The 24,784-nt window shown below is 40.9% G+C and overlaps 1 protein-coding gene across 11 annotated transcripts in view; it reads right to left on the minus strand.

Annotated features, from left to right (window-relative positions):
- The window catches only part of LOC122560728 (trinucleotide repeat-containing gene 6A protein-like), a 171,121-nt gene that overhangs the window by 110,592 nt on the left and 35,745 nt on the right, over nucleotides 1-24,784 (minus strand). For 10 of the 11 annotated variants that reach the window (XM_043711720.1, XM_043711719.1, XM_043711710.1 and 7 more), the window contains 2 exons: nucleotides 19,621-19,711; nucleotides 17,427-17,448 (listed from right to left, as the gene is read on the minus strand). In XM_043711720.1, coding sequence (XP_043567655.1) covers nucleotides 17,427-17,448; nucleotides 19,621-19,711 — 113 coding nt within the window. Of the gene's footprint in view, nucleotides 1-2,796; nucleotides 3,095-17,426; nucleotides 17,449-19,620; nucleotides 19,712-24,784 lie in introns of those variants that run through there. The other variant, XM_043711713.1, reaches the window with a different exon arrangement.

Consider the following 24,784-nt stretch of genomic DNA (forward strand, 5'->3'; position numbering starts at 1 on the left):
GATATCTGCCCAATATTCTCTCTTACATGAGAACTAATGACTTTAAGGTTGGTTAAATTAGAAAGGGTAGCTTTGACAATGAATTCAGAGTGCATTAGATCGTTTTCTACAGCAGTATGTCATTGAGCCAACCAGGGAGCAGGCTACCTTGAATCTGGTAAAGGATAATGAGGCAGATTTAATAAAGGCGGCATTTGCTAACATGGACAACTGTAAGCAACTATGCATGAGGAATCATTCAGGAATGCACAGTTGCAAACACTGGCATCATGTAGACTTTCACATGTGACATCACACACAAATACATTACTGCACATGCACAGGAAAGAACATGTGATATTGAACCAGGCTTCAGCGGTGGGGACGAGGGTCTTAATCGAAATACTGGTTTCAGTGAGAAGGAAAGAATCTAGAAGCTGGGGCTGACAAGGAGCCTGGGTGCAGGGATGTCACAGTAAAGTGAGAGCAACACAGGAGATCATGCTTCTGAGATATAGTACAAAAATGGTCACTAAAAAAGTGTGGATTTTACAGTCATGCAACCATCTCTTTTTTTTCCCAGTTGCTGCTAACAATTAAATCCTTTAAGGCCAAGCAGAGAGGTTCTTTCTTTTGTTGCATTTTCAAAGCACATCGCAAAGAATTAGTAACACACAAAACTTAGCTACTAAAGCGATCAGGTTTCAAATGCCTTCAAATAATCACCAAAATAAGAATTTTAGTGTAGTGTATAAAGCTTCATTGTTACCCATTTCCATATTCACTATTGTTCAAATCAGGTATATTCACCGGAAACTTATTTCTCTGCTACAGCTAACGCTCTCTCTCTACACGCTTCTTGCTGTGCACTTCCCCCAGTTCCTTTAAAAAATAACTCAAACCTCAACTACTCAAAGTTGAAATGATTTGAAACGGTCTAATTAGCAGCTGTTACAGATTTCCCCAGAGCACTATCTTAGCTGCCTCTAGAGGCGAAATTCAGTTACATTTCAAGTCATCGCACACTCCTTTGCTAAACACTATTAAGAACATACGCTTTTGAAACAAAAAAAATCTAGAAGTGCCCATTCTATAACTAACCTGAGCAGGAGCCGCAATTTGGGATGGCAGGAGTGGGGTGCCTAAATAGGAAAGCAGTTTGAAAGGTTTTGATGGAAGTCTTTTCCAAATTTTGTTTCTTCCCACTCTGCAAGCTTCATTAGAAAATGGAGGAAAAATGTGGTGTCATTTTACTGCTACAAAAGAGCACTGTTTGCCAACTCCTCCTGTAATAGGGGCCCAAGGCAAAGCTGGGTTAACTTGAGATTCTAGTAACTTCCTATGCAGTTTGACTAAATCAAAGGCAGATGGAAGAACTTTAGCCAATCAGAATCTAAGCAATACAGCAACACAAATCTAAAGCTGTGAACAACCACAGTAACATGCAAACATATTTTCAGCATGCAAGCCTGTCGCCAGAGAAGGTTCTTCCCTGTTCTCTTCTACAGTTTTTACTGTGCATTTCCTATGCTTGCTATGTCCCAAGATGAAGTCAGTTATGGAATGTTGAAGGCCAATCCAAGGTAAGTCTGGCTTTCAGACAAAATTTTGTTGCATTACTGAAAATTCTGCAGTTGATACAAGGTGGAAAGTGAATAGGAAAAGTAACTACATCTATGCCATACAAACCTACCATTATTCAAAGTTTGAGAAGATTTGTAGCTTGGGTGCTCGTTGTTGTGGCTCTGTTCGCCGAGCTGGGAATTTGTGTTGCAGACGTTTCGTCCCTGTCTCGGTGACATCCTCAGTGCTTGGGAGCCTCCTGTGAAGCGCTTCTGTGATCTTTCCTCCGGCATTTGTAGTGGTTTTAATCTGCCGCTTCCAGTTGTCAGTTCCAGCTGTCCGCTGCAGTGGTCGGTATATTGGGTCCAGGTCGATGTGTTTGTTGGTAGAATCTGTGGATGAGTGCCATGCCTCTAGGAATTCCCTGGCTGTTCTCTGTTTGGCTTGTCCTATAATAGTAGTGTTGTCCCAGTCAAACTCATGTTGCTTGTCATCTGCGTGTGGGGCTACTAAGGATAGTTGGTCGTGTCGTTTCGATGACACAACTAACTATCTTTAGTAGCCACACACGCAGATGACAAGCAACATGAGTTCGACTGGGACAACACTACTATTATAGGACAAGCCAAACAGAGAACAGCCAGGGAATTCCCAGAGGCATGGCACTCATCCACAGATTCAGTCAATAAGGACATCGACCTGGACCCAATATACCGACCACTGCAGCGGACAGCTGGAACGGACAACTGGAAGCGGCAGATTCAAACCACTGCAAATGCCGGAGGAAAGATCACAGAAGCGCTTCACAGGAGGCTCCCAAGCACTGAGGATGTCACCTAGACAGGGGACAAAACGTCTGCAACACAAATTCCCAGCTTGGCGAACAGAACCCTACCCTTATCTCAATGGCAAGCAGTACAAATCAAGCTGCATTTTGTTCAACACAACAGCATGAATCAGCAAGTTCTTTAATAACATGATTTATTTTAGCCAATATACATTTTCCCTGATTTTTAAAAATTCAACTGACAATCAAGTTCTCCTCAAGCCTTTCACTCTCAATTTACTACTTTTTCTGAAGTACAGTCATATTTGTAAGAAAAATGCAACAAATAATTTGCCCACAGCAAAGTCTCACAAATATCAAAGTAACTATCAGGAAATAAAAAGATGGTGGCGCTGGCACAGTAGGTAGTGTTCAGGTTTGTCAGAGCCAGTCTATTCCAGGCCAGCAGCATTTTCTTCTCTACGTACTTTTCATTGTCGTCTGTTTCTCTTCTTTCCTCATCTTCAAGGCTGGAGCAGTGTTGGTCAGGCAGTGGCTGCAACATCAACAGCGCAGATTGGGAATCTTGGCGGTAGTGCATGAACTCTTGGTGGTGGTGGAGCTGTACTTTTGGTGGCAGCAATGCCCAGAGTAGTGACTCCTGGCGGTGTCAGGTGGCAGCAGAGGTAGGGTCGCCTGGGTCATCAGCACTGTTGCAGTTTCCAGATCAGGTCTCTTGAGGACTGGAACATCTTGCAGAGACCTTGCTGAAGCCCTGGAACCATGCTTGAGACCAATATGAACAGAAGATGAAGTAATTTTAAAAATTCTTTTTGTAGTTCAAATACTGCCGGATTTTGGCAACAAAATACTCTTCACTGCATCTTCATAATATATGTGACAATAAAATCAAACTTTCAGCAATAGCGTAAATGGTCAAGTCAGAGATCAAGAGAGCCTATGTAAAATCACAACTAAAGTAAGACAGTCACTGCAGCACTCCCTCAGAATTACACTGAAGCACCAGCCTAAATTCATCTCATCTGCCTGCAGTGGGTTTGAAACCACAAACTTGAATAGAATAGCAATTTACTGTCACTTATATTTTTGAAAATACAATGAGATGTGTACAAGTCACCACAATTCAGTGCCATTTAACTACAAATTGTAAAAAGAAATAACACAATGTTAGGACAAAGTTCACCTTTTATTTCCTGCACAGCTCCTGAGATTCTGAAGCATCTACATGCCATCGCCGCAGTAGCCCAAGCGAGGATTTCAAGGCCAAATTCGCCATGCTGCCACTGCAGATACCAATGCCACTGCATCGCCATCAGAGCAAAGAGGTACAAACCAGACTGTCGTCCTGTTCCCACCCACATCAGTTGAAACAAAACGCTCAAACACAATATAGTTTTACCTCCTTCGTCTTTATTCCGGGCCCTGGAGGGAGAGAGGACGATCGCCCATGTGCACAGAGACATGAGTTCTTGGTCTTCTCTTGAACAGCAGATTCTTAATAAATTAAAGTCACTTACAGGGAGGAATATCTAGATAAGGCAATATACATATTGATTGGGTAACCATTACAATCGAGTGTCAATAGTAAAGATTAAGCCACCTGCTGTTACACAATGAATGTTCTTAACCTTGTTAAATGGCTTCACATAATGAATACTTTTCACCTTGTTAACTGACTTTACATACTGAATGCCTCTTCATCTTGTGAAATGGCTTTAACATAATGAATGCTTTTCCACCTTGTTAATCCAATACCCTTGCCTCCAGCACCTCATTGTTTAATGCACTGTTTCACAAAAGTCAAAACTTAACTCTTTTCCTACCTGCTCTTACCCTATTACACATTCTCAAGACTACCACGTTACCAACCCTGAAACTGTCACAACCTGTCACCACTTCCATCGCTGCCTGAAGCCATCACAATGCTGCCACAGCCACGAGGAATGAACCAGAACCACTATGTCATCACCACTAGAGCCATCACTTAAATTGCAACACCACCACCAGGAGAACAGACCAGAGCCAATGATGAAACCTTCGCTAAAGCCATGGCCACTAACAGCCACAAGGATTGCACATCAGCATCCACCCCACCGCAAGCCATCGCAACTGCCTCCACCATAGCCACAGAAAAGGTAAACTTTGATACAAAAGAGAAACGGAAGAAAAGAAAAAAAAAATGCTAACACATAGGCAAGTACCATTAAGTCAAAGATAATACCAAGGAATCATTTAACTACTGAGGCCACTACTATAACTTGTAATGGCATATATTTAATTCTATCAATAGCAGAGCTTTGGCATCAATAGCATATCTGAGTAAATGTCAAACCCTGTCCAGAATAACTAAGTAGAGGGTATAAGCAGTGTCACTACAGGAATGGAGGGCCATATACGGGACAATTGCCCAAACATCTTGCAGAATACCTCCATTCAATCCACAAATTTGACGTCAAGACTTGCCATTTTAACTCCGCCTCTCTCTCACACTGACATCTCCGTCCTATGCCTTAGTAAGTATTACTGCAGAACAATTTAATGCAAGCTCAAGGAACAGCACCACGGCTTTTTCGACTGAAGAGGGAGTTAGACAGTTTCAGACTTGTCTTCTCTGTTCCTCTCTGCATGCATCAATTTTAGTCTTTGTTTTTCCAATGACAGAAGCGGCAAAACTGTCCAGCTATCCTATCAAACTCCTTGACAACTTCAAAAATCTCCATTGAAGTATACCTCAGTCTTGTTTCCTACACAGCACTGAATCCCAACATGTTCAGCCTTTCCTGATAATATTAATTCAGTTTTGTTACGGTATCAATTTTGAAAATCATTATACTTTTCCTGAGTGCATTGGATAGCCACATCGAAAATTCTGAGAAATTATTCTCAACCACCACCATAATTTCTGCAAGAATCTTTCCTCCCCCATGTGAGTGGCTAGACTTGACCCTAGGTTCCAGAAGATAAATGTTCAATAGCTGATTTGCTGTCAACCAATTTGCATGTCCTTAACCCTTGTAATAAAAATCACCTTAGTTTACATTTTGACTGAACATTTGTGCCATTCTGATCTTGACTCACTCCATTTCAAAGTCGGCACATGCTAGTTCTCTGCATACATTAATGTCTTTCTTTTAAAATCATTGAACATAAAGTTAAGCAATAATTGTTCACTTAATTTTTTTTAGTCAACCAGGTCAAAGATGTTACTAAACACCTCTGAAACCCATGGGACTTGAACCCAAGGTGCCTGACTCAGATAATGTGACACTACAGCTGCGCCATAAGAGCCCTCTATGTTTGCTATTTCCTACTCCTTCCCACTGTTTTCTAAAGAAAAAGTGAGGGCTGCAGATGCTGGAGATCAGAGCTGTAAATGTGTTGCTGGAAAAGCACAGGTCAGGCAGCATCCAAGGAACAGGAGACTCGACATTTCGGGCATAAGCCCTTCTTCACTGTTTTCTAAACCCAACCAGGAGAAAGGGAAAGCCAACTATTGAGTCTCACCAAGTACTTGTACTTTTTAAATAGTACTTTTAACTCCATGTTTATGGTAGTAGTTCTGTTCAGTTATTAATAACTAACTAGCATTAGAGGGGAGAAATATAGATAAATTGAGCATTTTCCAAGATTAACTACTCAGCTGGAGCTCTGAATATCATTGAAATATACAAGGGCTCTTTCCTATTATCAACAGACGTCAGTACTGCAGTAATTTTGAATATAGGTTCTGATAAAACAGAAACAAAAAGTTAATTTTTTTGAAAATAGAGGAGAGGTGGCAGCAATCCGAGTGGAGCACCACCACATTCCATTTAGCACATGTCAGAAACAGATGTCGGTCACTAATATTAGGGAAACTCTGCATAGCAATGAAAGCTGCTGACAGAAAAAAGTACGAAAATTTGCACTTTTTCTCAGAATTAGACACATACAGTCTTCAAATGTTGTGTACTTTTTCCTTTTGACTTCCTATTCAGACACTATCTGTCCCACTCGGAGGGCAGGATGTTACAAATACCCATTACTATTACCTAGCTACAGTCATGCCCTCAGTCTGGCTGCAATTAGAATTGCAAGATTTAGAGTCATAGAGTCAACCCGGCCATGCCGACCAGAGATCCCAACCTAATCTAGTCCCATTTGCCAGCACTTGGCCCAAATCCCTCCAAACCCTTCCTATTCAGATATCCATCAAGATGCCTTTTAAATGTTGCAATTGTACCAGCCTCCACCACTTCCTCTGGCAGCTCATTCCATACACGCAGCACCCTCTGCGTGAAAACATTGCCCCTTAGGTCTCTTTTGGATCTTTTCCCTCCCACCCTAGACCTGTGCCCTCTAGTTCTGGACTACCCAGCCCAGAGAAAAGACTGTCTATTTATTCTATCCAGGCCCCTCTTGATTATATAAACCTCGATAAAGTCACCCCTGAGCATCTGATACTCCAGGGAATACAGCCCCAGCCCATTCAGCCTCTCCCTTTAGCTCAAAATCTCCAACCCTGGCAAGTTCCTCACAAATCTTTTCCGAACCCTTTCAAGTTTCACAACATCCTTTGGATAGGAAGGAGAACTTCTGATAGGAAGAAAATTTCTAACAACTGTTCTCTAATTCTTGAGGATGCTGAATAGGAAGGAATAATTGCTCTCGTAGTATGATCTTTCACAGAGCTTCTAAAAATGTCAATGGCTCCAATAGCCTAAACAGAACCAAATATGAAAACTGCAATAAAGAAGGAGGAAAGAAACTTGTGTCCTCTTTCAGTAGATGTCACAGAAATCTTTGGAAAATTATGCAGAAATGGATAAAACAGTGAAATTTAAACTGAAATATGTAGCACATGGCCAGATTATAAAGTCAGGCTTTCCAAACTAGTACAAGCCCCAACAAAACTGGAATCAATGAAAAACTGTCCATTGGTTACAGTCATACGTAGCATAAAGGAACATTCTTTTGGCCACTGAAAATGAATCACGCCAACCAAAAGACATCACAGGTATTCCTCAAAGCAGTGACCAAGGTCAAAACATCTTCAGCTGCTTCATCACTGACAACTTTGTCAATCCCCTTTAGCATCTTCTATACTTCAATTAGATCTCCTCTCATTCTTCTAAACTTCAGAGAACATCGGCCTGAACTGTTCATTCTCAAGAAAAGACCTCACCCTCTGGAATCAATTTGGTGAATGTCTGAACTACCTTCAATACAATGACATCCCTTCGCCAATAAGGGGATCAAACTTGTACACAATACTCCAGTTGCGGTTTCACCAATGCCCTGTAAAGTTGCAGCAATACTTCCCCAACTATTATACTCTACTACTTTAGCAATAAAAGGTCAAAATTCTATTTGCCTTTTATTTTTTGAGAAGATTTGTAGCTCAGGTTGAGGTTCTGGATGTAGGTTTGCTCGCTGAGCTGGAAGGTTCATTTTCAAACAGTTTGTCACCATACTAGGTAACATCTTCAGTGAGCCTCCGGACAAAGCACTGCTAGTGTTTCCTGCTTTCTATTTATATGTTTGGGGTTTCTTTGGGTTGGTGATGTCCTTTCCTGTGGCGACAACATTCCAAACCTCCAAACTCTACCAGCTAAAAAGTAGAAGGAGCAACACATATTTGGGAATACCACCACCTGCAAATTCCCCTCTAAGTCAATACTAACTCAGAACTATGATAATAAAATATTGCTGATAGTGTTTACATCTTGCATATCTATACCCCATTCTCAAGGGTAATTTGGGATGGGTAATAAATACTGGCCAAATCTGTGACACAAATTTCATTAATTAAAAAATCATGGTTGACTTAAGATCCATTAGCTGAAATTTCACAAGTCTTTATTATTAGTTTTCTAATAAAAAAACCTAACTTTGCAACACAAGAACAGTAGGTCATTAAATCCTATGAGCCTGTTCTGTCAATTAAATACGTTCACATGCGAACTACAACCAACCTCCATATGGCCACCTTTGTCTCATGCCACTTAAAACCTCTGGACAGTAAGAACAATCCATTACTGATTGTTTATTTTTGATCCAGTACTAATTCTAATTTAGAGAAAAAATTCCAAACTTCTACAATTTGAATTTAGAATATTCATCTCATTCCTGCAAGGGTTGATTCTAATTTATTGACCAAAATCACTAGTCCTCAATTCACGAACTAATTGGAGAATAATTTCTATCTGCTGCCCTTAATATGTTGAAAACTTTGAGCAAGCCACTTCTTAGCATTCTAAAATTCCAGGGAATACAAGTGAAATTTGTTCAATTTCTCCTTTGAGTGCAAGCATCATGCTGGTAAACCTGCACTGCACTTGCTTCAAGAAGGGCAACATATCTCTTGTAAAGTGTTTTGGCCATAAACAGTTTAAGTGTTCCAGACATGGTCTCCCAAGACACTGAAAGGCTCAAAGTTTTACATGCTTGTGTTCTAGTTCTTTCGATACGAAGTCAGCTTTTTTGACCATGAACTTTATTACTGCAGGAATTGCATTTCATTGGTTGCAAGGTAGTTTGAAACCTCCTTGATGAGAAAAACATTTCAATGCAAATCTTTCTCTTACTCGTTTTAACACACACACACAGTTCCATCAGCGATACTCTGCTGCTTCTCCTGCCATCCTAAACATTGATAGCTTCTCTAACATCTTCAATGAAAAAGGTTTCACAAGGAAAAGCAAGCTCTTCAAAATACTTGGCAGAGCAGACAGCAAAGATGCACAAGAAACATTATTTGGTATTAGCCTGCTTTGCACAATACTCTTGGATTTTCTGGAGGGGGAGGCAGGAACCATGGGAAAAAAAAGGTTCTCAAAACAGACAATAGCTATTGGAATACCATTCAAAATCCATAATTATAAATTGTGTGCTGAGATAATTGTTTTTTAGCAGCAGCTGGAGAAGACTAGGGACAAATCAGCTAAGTATCTCTTCTTGTTCACTTTGTGATAAGGGGACTAGCAGGGATGGCAGTGCAGGGAGAGCAATGTTCCTCCTGCATGATGTAGGAGGTGAGGGACGCCATCAGTGTCCCATCCAAGTACATCTGCAGGAAGTGCACCCAACTCTCGCTCCTCCAAAACCGTGTTAGGGAACTGAAGCGGGAGCTGGATGAACTTTGGATCATTCGGGAGGCAGAGGTTGTGACAGATAAGAGTTACAGGGAAGTAGTTATTCCTAGGCATGAAGAAAGCTGGGTGACTATTCGAAGGGGGAAAATACAGTCAGTGGAGGGATCCCCTGTGGTCGTTCCCCTGAAAAACATGCATACTGTTTTGGATACTGTTGAGGGGGACGACTTAGCAGGGGTATGCAGTGGGGTCCAAGTCTCTGGCCTGTCCCTGTTACACAGAAGGCAAGGAGGGAAAGGAGGAGAGTGTTAGTCATTGGGGACTCAATAGTTAAAGGCTCAGATAGAAGTCTTGTTGGGAACGGTTGGTGTGTTGCCTCCTAAGTGCCAGGGTCAGTGATGTCTCGGATTGTATCTTTGGGGTCCTGAGGGGAGAGGGTGACAAGCCTCAAGTAGTGGTCCATATAGGTACCAACATAGGTAGAAAGAGGGATAGGGTGTAAGGGAGGATTTCAGGGAGCGAGGGTGGAAGCTGAGTTATCTCTGGTTTGTTACCCGTGCCACATGATAGCGAGGCAAGGAATAGGGAGAGATATCAGCTGAATATGTGGCTGCAAGGATGGCGCAGGAGGGAGGGTTTCAGGTAAAAGCAAATTACTGCAGATGCTGGAATCTGAAACCAAAAGAAAAAATGCTGGAAAATCTCAGCAGGTCTAGCAGCATCTGTAAGGAGAGAAAAGAATTGACGTTTCGAGTCTAACTGACCCTTTGTCAAAGTTCCTATTTGCAGCGGAGGTGAAGGAGCGGAGAGAAAGGGATAGAGTCCTTACAGGACGTAGGGTGAGAAGAGCTGTAGTTCAGATAGCTGTGGGGGTCAGTGGGCTTGTAATGGATATTCGTGGATAGACTATTGCCGGAAATGGAGATAGAAAGGTTAAGGAAAGGAAGCCAAGTGTCGGAGATGGACCAAGTGAATGTGATGAAGGGATGGAAACTGGAAGTGAAGTTTATGAATATTTCCGAGTCAGGACAAGAGCATGAAGCCGCACCGAAATAGTCACTGATGTACCGATAAAGCAGTTGTGGGAGGAGACCCAGGTAGGCCTGAAACAAGAAATGTTCCACATACCCCATGAAAAGGAAGGCATAGCTAGGACCCATGCAGGTACCCATTGCTACATCTTTGATTTGGAGAAAATGGGATGAGTTGAAGGAGTTGTTGTTCAGAGACAGAACAAGTTCAGTCAGACGGAGGAGAGTGCTGGTGGATGGAGTTGTTCGGGCCTCTTTTTGAGAAAGAAGCGAAGAGCTTTCAAGCCGTCTTGGTGTAGGATGGAGGTGTAAAGAGATTGCACATCCATGGTAAATAGGTAGTGGTTAGGGCCTGCGAATTGAAAGCTGTCAATGTGTCGCAGGGCATCAGGGGAATCCCAGATGTAGGTGGGAGTGAACCAAAGGAGTAAGGATGTAGTCAAGGTAGGAGGAAATAAGTTCATAAGTTCAGTGGGGCAGGAGTATGCTGACACAATGGGCCTGCGGGACAGTCCTTCTTGTGGATTTTGGGGCGTAGGTAGAAATGGCTGTCCGGGGTTGGGAGACTATGAAGTTGGAAGCTGTGGGACAGGAATGTGCTGGCAGACAGCAAACTAGTGTGTCTACTTCAATGCCAGAAGTATCCAAAATAAGGTTAGTGAGCTTGCAGCATGGATAGGTACCTGAGACTTCGATGCTGTAGCCATTTCAGAGACATGGATACAGCAGGGTGAGGAATGGATGTTGCAGGTTCCAGGGTTTAGATCTTTCATTGAGAACAGGCAAGGTGGTAAAAGAAGGGGAGGTGTGGCCTTGTTAGTCAAGGATAGTATAACCATGGCTGAGAGAACTTTTGATGAGGACTCATCTACTGAGGTATTGTGGGCTGAGGTTAGAAACAGAAGAGGAGAGGTCACACTGCTTGGTGTTTTTTTTTATAGGACTCCATAGAGTTCCAGGGAGGTGGAAGAGAGGATTGGCAAAATTATTCTGGATCGGAGTGAAAAGAACAGGGTGGTCATTATGGGGGACTTTAACTTCCTTGATTGGAAATGCTACAACTCTAGTATGTCAGATGGATCAGTTTTTGTTCAATGTGTACAGGAGGGTTTCCTGACACAGTATGTCGAAGGGCCGACAAGAGGGGAGGCACCCCTGGTTCTGGTGCTTGGTAATGAACCAGGCCACGTGTTTCATTTAGTTGTAGGTGAGCACTTTGGAGAGAGTGACCATAATTCAGTTAAGTTTAGTTTAGCAATGGAAAAAGATAGGTACATGCCACAAGACAAGAGCTATCAATAGGGCAAGAGCAATTATAATGCGATTAGGCAAGAATTTGGATGCATAGAATGGGGTAGCAAAATGCAGGGGATGCAGACAAAGGAAATGTGGGGCTGGTTTAAGGAACATATATTGAGTGTCCTTGACAGCTATGTCCCTGTCAGGCAGGCAGGAAGTGATAAGGTAAGGGAACCATGATTTACTACAGAAATTGCATCTCTTACTACGAAGGAGGAGACAGCTTACATGTTGATGAGGCAAGATGGTTCAGATGAGATGATGGAGAGTTACAGATCAGCTAGGAAGGATTTAAAGAGTGCGAAGAGGAAGAGAGGACACAAGCAATCTTTAGCAAATAGAATAAAGGAGAACCCTAATGCTTTCTATAGGTATGTGAGGAATAAAAAGGATAATTAGGGTAGGAATAGGGTCATTCAAAGACAGAAGTGGGAAGTTGAGTGTGGACCCTATGGAGATCGGAGGGGTGCTAAACGAACATTTCTCATCGGTTTTCACTCAGGAAAAGGAGAATATTGTACAGGAGAAGAATGAGGTACGAGATATTAGACTAGAAAGGATCGTGGTTAGTTACGAACAGATGTTATCAATTCTAGAAGGAGTGAAAGTAGATAACTCACTTGGGCCAGATGGGACTTATCAGATGATTCTCTGGGAAGCTAGGGAGGAGATAGCAGAGCCTTTGGCTTTGATATTTGACTCGTCATTGTCTACAGGTTTAGTACCAGAGGACTGGAGGATTGCAAATGCTGTGCCCTTGTTCAAGAAGGGCAGTAGAGATGACACAGGTAATTATAGACCAGTGAGCCTTCTGTTGTAGGAAAGGTTTTGGAAAGGATTATAAGAGATAAGATTTATAATCATCTAGCAAGCAACAATTTGATTTCAGATAGTCAACATGGTTTCGTCAAGGGCAGGTCATGTCTCACAAACCTCACTAAGTTTTTTGAGAAGGTGACCAAGCATGTAGATGAGGGTAGGGCAGTTGATGTGGTATACATGGACTTCAGTAAAGCCTTTGATAAGGTTCCACATGGTAGGCTGTTGGAGAAAATGTAGAGGCATGGAATTGAGGGTGATTTAGTAGTTTGGATTAGAAACTGGCTTTCTGAAAGAAGGCAGCAAGTGGTGGTTGATGGAAAATATTTAGCCTGGAGTCCGTTTACTAGTGGTGTGCCACAAGGATCTGTTTTGGGACCACTGCTGTTTGTCATTTTTACCCAGGCATAGGTGGATGGATTAATAAACTTGCAGATGACACTAAAGTCAGTGGATAGTGGACAGTGTGGAAGAATGTTACAGGTTGCAGGGGGACTTGGGTAAACTGCAGAATTGAGCTGAGAGGTGGCAAATGGAGTTCAATGCAGCTAAATGTGAGGTGACGCACTTTGGGAAGAATAATAGGAAGGCAGAATACTGGGCCAATGGAAAGATTCTTCGTAGTGTGGATGTGCAGAGGGATCTTGGAATCCATGTACATAGATTCCTGAAAGTTGCCATCCAGGTTGATAGTGCTGTTAAGGCAGCATACGGTGTGTTAGGTTTCATTTGTAGAGGGATTGAGTTCCAGAGCTGCAATATCACGCTGCAACTATACAAAACGCTAGTGCGGCCACACTTGGAATATTGTATACAGTTCTGGTCGCCATATATCGGGAAGGATATGGAAGCATTGGAAAAGGTGCAGAGGAGATTTACGAGGATGTTGCCTGGTCGGGGGGGAGGTTTTATGAGGAAAAGCTGAGAGACTTGGGTCTGTTTTCATTGGAAAGGCAGCAGCTAACAGGGGATTTGATAGAGATATACAAGATGATCAGAGGATTAGATAGGGTAGATAGTGAAAGTCTTTTTCCAAGGATGATGACGTCAGTTTGTATGAGGGGGCATAAGTACAAATTGAGGGGTGATAGATTTAAGACAGACATCAGATGCAGGTTCTTTACACAGAGTGGTACGGGTGTGGGATGCCCTACCTGCTAATGTAGTCAACTCAGCCACATTAGGGAGATTTAAACAATCTTTAGATAAGCACATGGATGATGATGGGTAGTGTAGGGGGACGAGCTGAGAATAGTTCACAGGTTGACACAAAACCGAGGGCCGAAGGGCCTGTTCTGCACTGGATTGTTCTATGTTCTATAATGACCGTTAACAAAAGTATGACGACTGTATTGGCAGTTTCTTTTTGGGAGGATTACATTCACAATATAGAGGGACAGCAACTTATCACAGCACAGTGCAAATGCTTCTCTGAAACTTTTTGGGAAATTAAAAAATTCCCAATCCTTAGCCCAGATGGATTGTAGGCTCAACTAAACTCAGGCAGCCCAACAGACAGGAAATCAAACATGGGAATTCAGAGGTCCTCAGGACTCAATATCTCAGTTTGTTACACAAAGCTATTGTGAACAGTCAGCTCATTTACACTTCAACCAGATTAATGATTAGAAACCACAAAAGTTTTCGGGATGGAATTTGATAGAACTTCATTCAGGTGGTCAATGAGAAAGTGGTTTTAAAAATCAACCTGCAATTTCAATGGGAACCTTCTATGTCCAGACCAAGTCAGTGAAAACTACACACAGACTTATTTTAATGAGGGCTATGATATCAGACAAAAGTACTGCAGCAAACACTGAGCCAACATGATGTAGTGACTAAATTTTCAACCAATACTAAAGTCAGTTGCTCAATTAACAAGTGAAAGACTAAAATTCTTGAATGTTTTGGATTATTGACTAAATTCACCCACCTACCAAAATAGAAGGACATACTCACTAAATCAAATGCATACACCAATTTGGATATAGCACATTTCTGAATTGAAAGTGAGATAAAATAATTTGCCTACATAAAGCCAATATCATGCATTATGACATAATGACAACACTGAACATCACATTCCAATTAATGTGCACATTATATTTACAGGGAGCAATGAAGCACTCACTCTGCTCCCTGCCATCCAGACCCATCAAGGTTGTTTCTTAAAAATCGTATTTTTCTTTCTATATACTCTGAAAATGAATTATTCATGCACAATGGCTCTAGCTCAATTTATTCAATGTCCGGATCCCTGTGGGCAAAGAAACTCCAGCTTCAAGGTAAACATGACAAATAAGGGGCCCAGGTTTGAACATATCAAAGGCATATTTAAACCAGGATAACTGATTGATCCAAAATGGTTGGAACAAGCTGTCAGGTACAGAGTGAGGGTAAAAATGATTAAAGTATAGTCGAATATCAAAATGGGAAATCTGAATAAACAAGTTTTGAGAAGATTTGTAGCTCAGGTTGAGGTTCTGGGTGTAGGTTTGCTCATTCAGCTGTAAGGTTCCTTTTCAGACGTTTCGTTACCATACTAGGTAACATTTCAGTGAGCCTCTGGATGAAGCACTGCTGGTGTTTCCTGCTTTCTATTTGTATGTTTTTTCTAGTTATATGTTCTTTCTAGTTATATGTACCCAAGGAAACCCAAAACATACAGATAGAAAGCAGGAAAGAGCAGCAGGGCTTCAGCCGGAGGCTCACTGATGTTCACTAGTATTGTGAAGAAACATCTGAAAATGAACCTTCCAGCTCAGTGAGCGAAGCCTACATCCAGAATCAGAGTAAAGGTGCTCAAGTCATGAATTTAAACTTTTTAAAATTTACTTGTGGGATATGGTGTGGCTGTTTGGCCAGCATGTGCCTTGAGATGGTGATGGGTGGTGAGTTACTTTCCTGAGCTGCTGCAGTTCACATGTTGTACATTGATCCACAATGCTGTTCAAGCAGCAATTCTAGGATTTTGACCCAGTGACAGTGAAGGACCAACAATATATTTCCAAGTCAAGGCGGTGAATGGTTGGAAGGGAAACTTGCATGTTGTGGTGCTCCCACATACTGGCTACCCTTTTCATTTTAGATGGGAGTTGTGGAGGATTTTGGAAGGTGCTATCTAAGGATCTTTGGTAAACTTCTAAAAGGTGGGGGGGGGGGGGGGGGGAGAAAGAAACACTTGTGGATGTGGTGCCAATCAAGCAGGCTATTTGCTCCTTGATAGTGTCAAGCAGTTTCAACAATATTCAAGAAGCATCTATCAAGGCACGTGCAAGAATTGGGAGTAAAAGAGATTACCACAACTATTCTTCTAATCACTGTCTATATGAGTCACCTTTGAAACTTTTGAACCATACCGTCCTCCTTTAGTTTTCCCCCACCGATGTTTAGCTGGTAATGGAGTTGCTAGAAACTTAATTCCATCCTTCCTTAACCTCTAGTCAGAGAACATCTATAGTGGCTACTGTTCAGATTTCTGCATCACCACATCAAGTGTTCTCCAAAAATTTATCCATGGTCCCTTTTTGTTTCTCACCTATCGCACGGTGATACCTGCTGCGAACATACTGGGTTCCATACTAATGGAAATAACAGTCAACTCTGACTCACTATTACTTCTCTCAATTCCTTCACTGTGTTTGATTGGTCATTATGATTTTGATATCCAACAATGAATGAACAATATTTTCTCCAACTAAAGATTGAAATGGTTTAAATAAATGGTCCTTGGCTCACAATTACCTCTCCCACCCTTGTCAACTATGTTAAGTGACAGACAACATAGATGTTGTGTTTGAGCAAAAGGGAAGATTCTGACTGTTCTACACGAAGACTGTTCATTTCTACCTCTCAATATCACTTTATTCCTATCCGGCCTCATCTCACCTGCTGAAATCCTCACCTTTGATTTTTTTTTCCTTCTAGACTGGACTAATCTATTGCTCTCCTAGAAGATTTGCAATCCTCCACTCTACATAAATTTGCACTCATCCAAACCTCTGCCATACATTACCCTACATTTGGTGACTTTCACTGGCTCCAAGGTAAGCAATATCTCAATATCTGCTTTAAGTTTCTGAATTGCCTTAATCAATGTCCCTCCATTCCAAAGGCCCATCATTGCAGCCTGGGGTCTTCAAGCATTTAAATCAATGCAATTGCAATGGTTTCTCCACATCACAAATGGCTGGCATTAGTCAAAGACAAGAACAATATAAATGAGCTTGCTGAAATAAATGGTTTAAACAAAGAAAATATTATAGCATAATTGTTTTCTCTACATACTATATTGGGGTGAGAAAGAAACACTTTTAAAAATTAGTATGAACTTCAAAAGAAAAACAACTTCAACTGAAACCCTTCAACAGCATGTCACTCTGAAGAAAGCAAACTAACCAATATTTTGTACTGAGCACACAGTACAGTGAAATAACTTGAGTTGCAGTCTTTTCACTATAGGCCTGATGCTTTAATGAATAGATTTTTTTTTCCCCAAAAAGCACTAGTGTTTATAAAGTCTGAGGTAATTAAACTTTTAAATGCTTTCCCATCATCTGATTATGGTGACTTAACACCAAAGTAAAACAATCATAGATAAAGATAAGACACCAAGATAAAACACTAATCCCAATCTCATTTGCTGGTATCCTCCAATACACTCCTTGCCATCTCTTCATCCCCATTTCCCAAAAGCAACAGGTAACTCTGAACCAACATTTTAAGCTTGCTGCAAACCATTACACTATATAAAGGAAGCATTGCAATGATGCATTCACTGCCTTTTCTATTTAATCAAAAAATAACGTTACATGGTACCACCACCAAACACACTCAAGGAAACATACAATAGCTGAGCAACAAATGTCATCTTACCTTTATTTTTTTGTTCAATTGCCTGCAACAAAAGAAAGTCTGTCAGTTTGAAATGAAACCTTACACCTAAAGATTACCAAATAGCTGCACAAATGGATTACACTGTGGAAAATATCCCACAAAATTTCAAAAATCAGTGGAAAAAAAACATTTACTATAAAAACTTAAGTACTACAATTACTGATACATTAAAACAATTCCAAAACAAAAAAGTTTCATAGTATTATGTTTCTAGCAAAAGCAAAGATTTTTATTACAGAAAGGCAGTAAAATACGAATAGGGAGGTGCCTGTCAGATGCATTCTGAGCCTTCAACCTATGCAAATGAGATTCCATGTATTCGCTATGCAAAGAAAGTGCCATTAAAGGTGAGCAACTACTCAGAGATGCAACCATTGATACAGCAACCATTATCCTCATTCGACAACAAACTAGAAAAATAGGTAGCCAACACGACAGGAAAGGCGTGCATGCAGATCATTCTTCAGAAAGGAACTTTTAAACAAACTTTGCCAGACTCTCTTCAGGCCCCAACTTGGACAAAGTATCCTATTTTGGAGTTCAAAGCTTCTGAACAGCTGAGTTCGAGAACATGTCCAAAATAAATTCAAACTTTCCAAGGTCCATAGACACTTAGTACAAGCCATTCAGCTCTTCAAACCTACTCCAATTTTAAACATGATTGTAGCTGATCATCCAACTCAGAATCCTGTTCAGGCTTTCTCCCCACACCCTTGGATCCCTTTAGCCTTAAGGGCTATATATATGCCTTTAAAACATTTAATATTTTGGTCTCAACCACTTTGTGGTAGAGAACTTCCCAGGCTTACCAATCAATGATTTGCTGAAGAAATTTCTCCTCAGCTTAGTCTTAAATGGCCCATCCTATATTCTTAAACAAGTGAACTCCCAGTCATTGGGAATATCCTTCTTGCATTTACCCTGTCTAGTCCTGTCAGAATTTTATAGGTTTCTATGAGATTCCCCCACTCATTCTTCTGAACTCAAGTAAATATAGACCTAGCTGATCCAGTCTCTTTTTGTACATCAGTCTTGTCATCCTAGGAGTATATCTGCTATCCTACAAAGATGGGAGATTTCTGCTCCAGTGTACTACTGACCTACTGGTAGATAAATCCATCAGCTCCAAGGACAAGTGTATCAACTTTTCAAATATAGGTAGAGTGCCTTGAAGCTCACTATAAACTTAGACAATAGCCATGCAGTTGCATCTAATAATAGCAGCATGATGACAAGATTTTTTAAATACCATGCTTCCACAATGATCACTGTTTCAAAAGTATTTTATTGGCTAGAAAGCATTTTTGAATATCCTGTGATTATGAAAGGCAATATAAAAGCAACCTTTACTAGTGGTTAATGTAAGATGCTAAGAGTTTTAGAAAAGCTATGATATGACAACTTGGATCTAACTTGACAAATGTAATATACAACTGGATTGTGAACTGGCCAGCTTTCCTTAAAGTAGACTGCTTGCATCACTGTGTGCCGTTTCAAGTATCTTTTATAATACTTTTATGATCAGACAACTCTGCGTCAAGTCAGAACAGCAACTAGAGATTCACCGCTAAAATATCAAAATGAACAGTTCAAACAATTTGAATAAAAACATCTCTCAACAGGAGTTGTAATTATGCGGTCATGTTATGGCACCAGGTGTTTATGGAAGGAGACATCTGCAATATACAGTATACTTTAAACTAGTAAAAGTCATTTTGAAGATTATCCTTTAAATTATTTTTTAAAATGTTCCAGATTCACAGGCAAGAATCTGTTTCCTACAAAAGGTACATTACATTGAGCATCCTAAATATTTAGATTCCCACGCTTTGATGGAGTTATTAATTGGTGGGTTTAGGCATCCTTATCTCTCGAGAGAAGTACCACACGATTGACAAAATCAAGCGCTGGTGGGAGGAGCAAGTGTATATTGCTCTAACTCTAACCATTTCTCAACGAAACACTGAAATTTTGCCCTAAGTTAACAGAACAGTTTTAGAGGTACTGAATACTCCATGGATTAAAATTTCAAAGTTTTTCGATAGAAGATCACTTCAACGCAGGCAGTTGCATCTTTCATTGCCCACCCCACAATAATGCACTTTTATTTCAAACACTATAACAAAGGGTGAAGTTCATTGAATGTTATGCTGTTATCTCAGAAATACAGTACCTTCTTCAAAGCGGCTTCCTTTTTCTTCTTGTCGTCTTTTCTTTTTTTCCTTTCTTCCATCAACTGTTCTTCCTTTTCTTGCACTCTATCCCTTTGAAACAAAAACAATACGATTCAGGGCACTTAGCAAGATGATTTTGTTGTTGTTGCTGGAATGAAAGATGCGGTTCAACAGAACTGGAAAATAGAAAGAAAGAGCTCTAATGTACTTACAGGATTTTTTAACCTTACAATTTGTAGCTCATAATGTTGTGCCTGCATACAACATGATAGTGGACTTCAGCAATTGTTTTTATCAATAAAAATAATCAAAGTACTTTGATTTTACAAGTGTTTCTGAACCTCCTAAAGCAAGGGAATAAAAAAAAGCCAGCACGAAGACAGATCAAATCACAATCAAATTGCTTTATCTAACCTGAACAAGCATATAAACACAACTTCAGGAAATGACAATGCTTGGTTTTACTGTCGCAAAAAAATAAAGTAGCCTAATGGAGAGCTGAACCAATTCTGCAGGGGTCACATTTACTATTTATAAAGCAAAAGGATGCAGGAAGCCAAACTCATCAACAAAGTGGCATGATCCAAGTACATTAGAAAGGATTCAAGTTGCACTTATAACCTGTCCTTTCGCTACTGTTCTAAAATTGGTCCTGTTAAGTCTAGCCTTTCCTTGCTTCAACAAAAACTATTTTTTACATTTCAGCCACCACTCAATTGCAGTTCTCTTGCTACCAATTGCAGCCAATGCAAGCCCATTGTTCGATCTGTAAAATTTCAATACCTCTACAGATAGGACAAAGGAAATGTCTGTTCATGAGTTACAAGAGCTGCCTCTGGATTGGCCACCACAACCTTTGAGGAGAAAGTGAGGTCTGCAGATGCTGGAGATCAGAGCTGAAAATGTGTTGCTGGAAAAGCGCAGGTCAGGCAGCATCCAGGGAACAGGAGAATCGACGTTTCGGGCATAAGTCCTTCGTCAGGAAGAAGGGCTTATGCCCGAAACGTCGATTCTCCTGTTCCCTGGGTGCTGCCTGACCTGCTGCGCTTTTGCAAATAATGCAGAGTGGTAGCAAGAGACCAATCATCCTCAAAACTTCAATTGCTGATACATGGAAGTGCTTCGTCAAAATTAGATGAATGGGAAAAGCTAAGACTGTGCTAGAACAGTATGGTAAAGCAAGTCAGTCAGTAGAAACTTTTGAAATTACATTAAGTAATTGAGTAAGAGTAGTCCTTATGCTTTAAAGTTAATTGATGTGTACCAAATTAGGAAATACAATAAAAAGATATGCATCACCATGCTTGCCTTACTCTGCTCCAGACCTGTTCATTTTCTGCCAATTTGCTTACCACAGCTGCAGCATTTTAAGTTCCACATCAACTTCTGAAAATACAGGGCTAGTCAGAAAATGTTCCTTTGCAACACTGCAGTGAAAAGGGGAATTCCATACAAAGTCAATTTACCGCTGTCTTGAAGCATAATGAGGGAATTAAGGGGTGTCAAGATGGTGAATACATAAATCTATTTTCTAAAGGTGTTAGCTTGGCTGTTTCTATCACTTTCATATGCAATGCAAAGTATGAGCAACAAACAGTGGAAGCAGCATATGATAAGTAGAGTCAAGCAATTCCATAAAGTACAGAACAGATCTAAGTTCTGCAGTTCTGTCACATCTGAATAAGAATAGTGATGGACAATTAATTAAGGGAAACACTAACAACATTCTGGAAACACTAACATCATTGACCAGTTATTGATAAGGGCCAGCCATATACACACTGTAGGAACAAAAGGTCAGTGAGTGGGAATTCTACAGCAAGTAACTCACGGCCCAACTCAATATCCACCAACTATAAGGCACATGTCAGGCGGATGATGGACTTCCCCGTTTGCATGGGGAAGTGCAGCTCCAACAATACTCAAGAGGTGCAACATCTAAGAAAAAGCAGCCCACTTGGTTGGTACCTCATCCATCTTCAGTATGCACCCTCTCCATTACCAAAGCAAGATGGCAGCAGAGTACCATCGACAAGATGTACTGCAGCAAATCACTGTAGCGCCTTCCAAACCAGGGACCTCAACAACTGAGAAGGACAAAAGAAGCAGACACATGGAATCCCATGACCTGAAAGCTCCCTTCAAGCAACACACTTTCCTGACTTGAACTATATTGTCATCCCTTCACTGTTGCAGGGCCAAAATCTTGGAACTTCCTTCCTTACAGCACTGAGTACACATCCTGAAAGGACTATTTTGTTCAAGATGGCAGCCATCCACCATCTTAGTGAGGACAATGCTGGCCTACCTGTGAAATAAGGCGAATTACTTCTTTCTTCAGAACTTTATTGCAACACTGAAGGAGTGATGCGTTTTCAAAGATGTTAAACAGTGGTCAAAAATATCCCATGGCATACTCTTGGTAATTACAGATAAGAAAAGCTGTAGTCCATGTATCCAGAATTAACATTTTGACAATCTTCAAACTATTTCTTCAGTCTTTGCTTTCATTTCTCCATCTTATGCATAAAACTTTACACTTGTATGCATTAAATTCCACCTCCCTACGCATGTTTTGCCCAACTAGTTCTGGTGTTGAAGGAAAATACAAGTTCAATCTTCTGACAAGCAACCCTCTGTCAACTGGCATAGGCAAAAGCAAGTTAACTGTTCATTAATTTGTGGCTCGTGTATATTAGCTGTGCTAGCCTGAATAGTGATGGCACTAAAAATAGTTATTCAAAGGCTGAGAGTTGCTTTATTACACTTAAGAATATAATGTAAGAATATAATGAAACAATATCTATATGCAATGCTTTCTGCTCTAGAGATTATTTTGGAACAAATACAAAAATTGCTGGAAAGACTCAGTCGGCCTGGAAGCATCTATGGAAAGAAAGCAAAGTTAATGTTTTAGGTCCAGTGACCCCGTCAGTTCTAAAAGAGGGTCAGTGGACTCAAAACATTAACTTTGGTTTCGCTGCAAGGTGACAGACCTGAGATTTTCCAGCAATTTCTGTTTTTCTGATTTCTCATATCCACCTTTCTTTGGATTTTTGTTCAGTAGAAGATGCTGTCCATTTAAGCACGTTTTCATTCCAGGTGCAGTATTCATTTATAATGTTCTTTCAAAAATTAAATTTGTTACTAGATTGGATGGGGGGGGGGGGGGGGTGCACACGAGGTGGAGATGCACACAGTTTTATTTCCTTCATGTTTTCTGCTGGTTGTCAAAGTAAGACTATTTGCCCAGTCCAAATAGGAACGAAGGGTCACAACAACAATGCCTCAACAATCACCTGAAGTAACACTCCCACTTCTAGAGCATGCCATTATAGCTGCCTGACAGGAAAAAGTCAATTTATTCTGGTCTGGAACTATCAATGCCATGTGGATACCCCAAAAGCATGACTAGTGGCAGATGGACATCTCCCAAATAGCTTTCCAAAAATTCAAGCATCATTATTCATCCAGGCATTCAGGAATCTAAATCTTGAAGTAAGGACTCTGCATTGTTTTGATTGTGGGTATAATCTTACCATATTCCACAAAATGATTCTCACTTTTGTGTATCTGTTCCTCAATAACTCCTTCAAAAACCTCATTGTACTCTTATTTCCATCTCAAATGCACGTTTCCAGGACTTTTTTTGATAACTTTAATTTTCACCATTTCTGGTGAATAGTTTTAATTCCATCTTCCAGATAGTTTCTTCAGGGCAGATGACTGAGGTGTCAGTGGGGGCGCACTTTGGGGCCAGCGACCATAATTCTATTAGATTTAAAATAGTGATGGAAAAGGATAGACCAGATCTAAAACTTGAAGATCTAAATTGGAGAAAGGGGAATTTTGACGGTATTAGGCAAGAACTTTCGAAAGCTGATTGGGGGCAGATGTTCGCAGGTAAAGGGACGGCTGGAAAATAGGAAGCCTTCAGAAATTAGATAACAAGAATCCAGAGAAAGTATATTCCTGTTAGGGTGAAAGGAAAGGCTGGAGGACTAAAGAAATTGAGAGATTGTTTAAGAAGAAGGAGGAAGCATATGTCAGGTATAGACAGGATAGATCGAGTGAATCCTTAGAAGAGTATAAAGAAAGTAGGAGTATACTTAAGAGGGAAATCAGGAGGGCAAAACGGGGACATGAGATAGCTTTGGCAAATAGAATTAAGGAGAATCCAAAGGGGCTTTGCAAATATATTAAGGACAAAAGGGTAAATAGGGAGAGAATAGGGCCCCTCAAAGATTTCTGAAGAAGGGCTTATGCCCGAAACGTCGATTCTCCTGTTCCTTGGATGCTGCCTGACCTGCTGCGCTTTTCCAGCAACACATTTTCAGCCCCTCAAAGATCATCGGTGTGGACTTGTTGGGCCGAAGGGCCTGTTTCCACACTGTAAGTAATCTAATCTAATCTAATATTAAACAAGTATTTTGCATCAGATTTTACTGTGGAAAAGGATATGGAAGATATAGACTGTCGGGAAATAGATGGTGACATCTTGTAAAATGTCCAGATTACAGAGGAGGAAGTGCTGGATGTCTTGAAACGGTTAAAAGTGGATAAATCCCCAGGGCCTGATCAGGTGTACCCAAGAACTCTGTGGGAAGCTAGAGAAGTGATTACTGGGACTCTTGCTGAGATATTTGTATCATCGATAGTCACAGGTGAGCTGCCGGAAGACTGGAGGTTTGCAAATGTGGTGCCACTGTTTAAGGGCGGTAAAGACAGGGAACTATAGACCGGTGAGGCTGACCTCGGTAGTGGGCAAGTTGTTGGAGGGAATCCTGAGGGACAGGATGTACATGTATTTGGAAAGGCAAGGACTGATTCGGGATAGTCAACATGGCTTTGTGCATGGGAAAAAATGTGCATCAAACTTGACTGAGTTTTTTGAAGAAGTAACAAAGAAGATTGATGAGGGCAGAGCAGTAGATGTGATCTATATGGACTTCAGTAAGGCGTTCGACTATACTCCCCATGGGAGGCTGGTTCGCAAGGTTAGATCTTATGGAATTACAGGGAGAACTAGCCATTTGGATCCCGAACTGGCTCAAAAGGTAGAAGACGGGGTGGTGGTGGAGGGTTGTTTTTCAGACTGGAGGTCTGTGACCATTGGAGTACCGAAGGATCGGTGCTGGGTCCTCTATTTTTTGTCATTTACAT

This window comes from Chiloscyllium plagiosum, chromosome 21 (assembly GCF_004010195.1).
Source record: "Chiloscyllium plagiosum isolate BGI_BamShark_2017 chromosome 21, ASM401019v2, whole genome shotgun sequence".
NCBI classification, from domain to species: Eukaryota; Metazoa; Chordata; class Chondrichthyes; order Orectolobiformes; family Hemiscylliidae; genus Chiloscyllium; species Chiloscyllium plagiosum.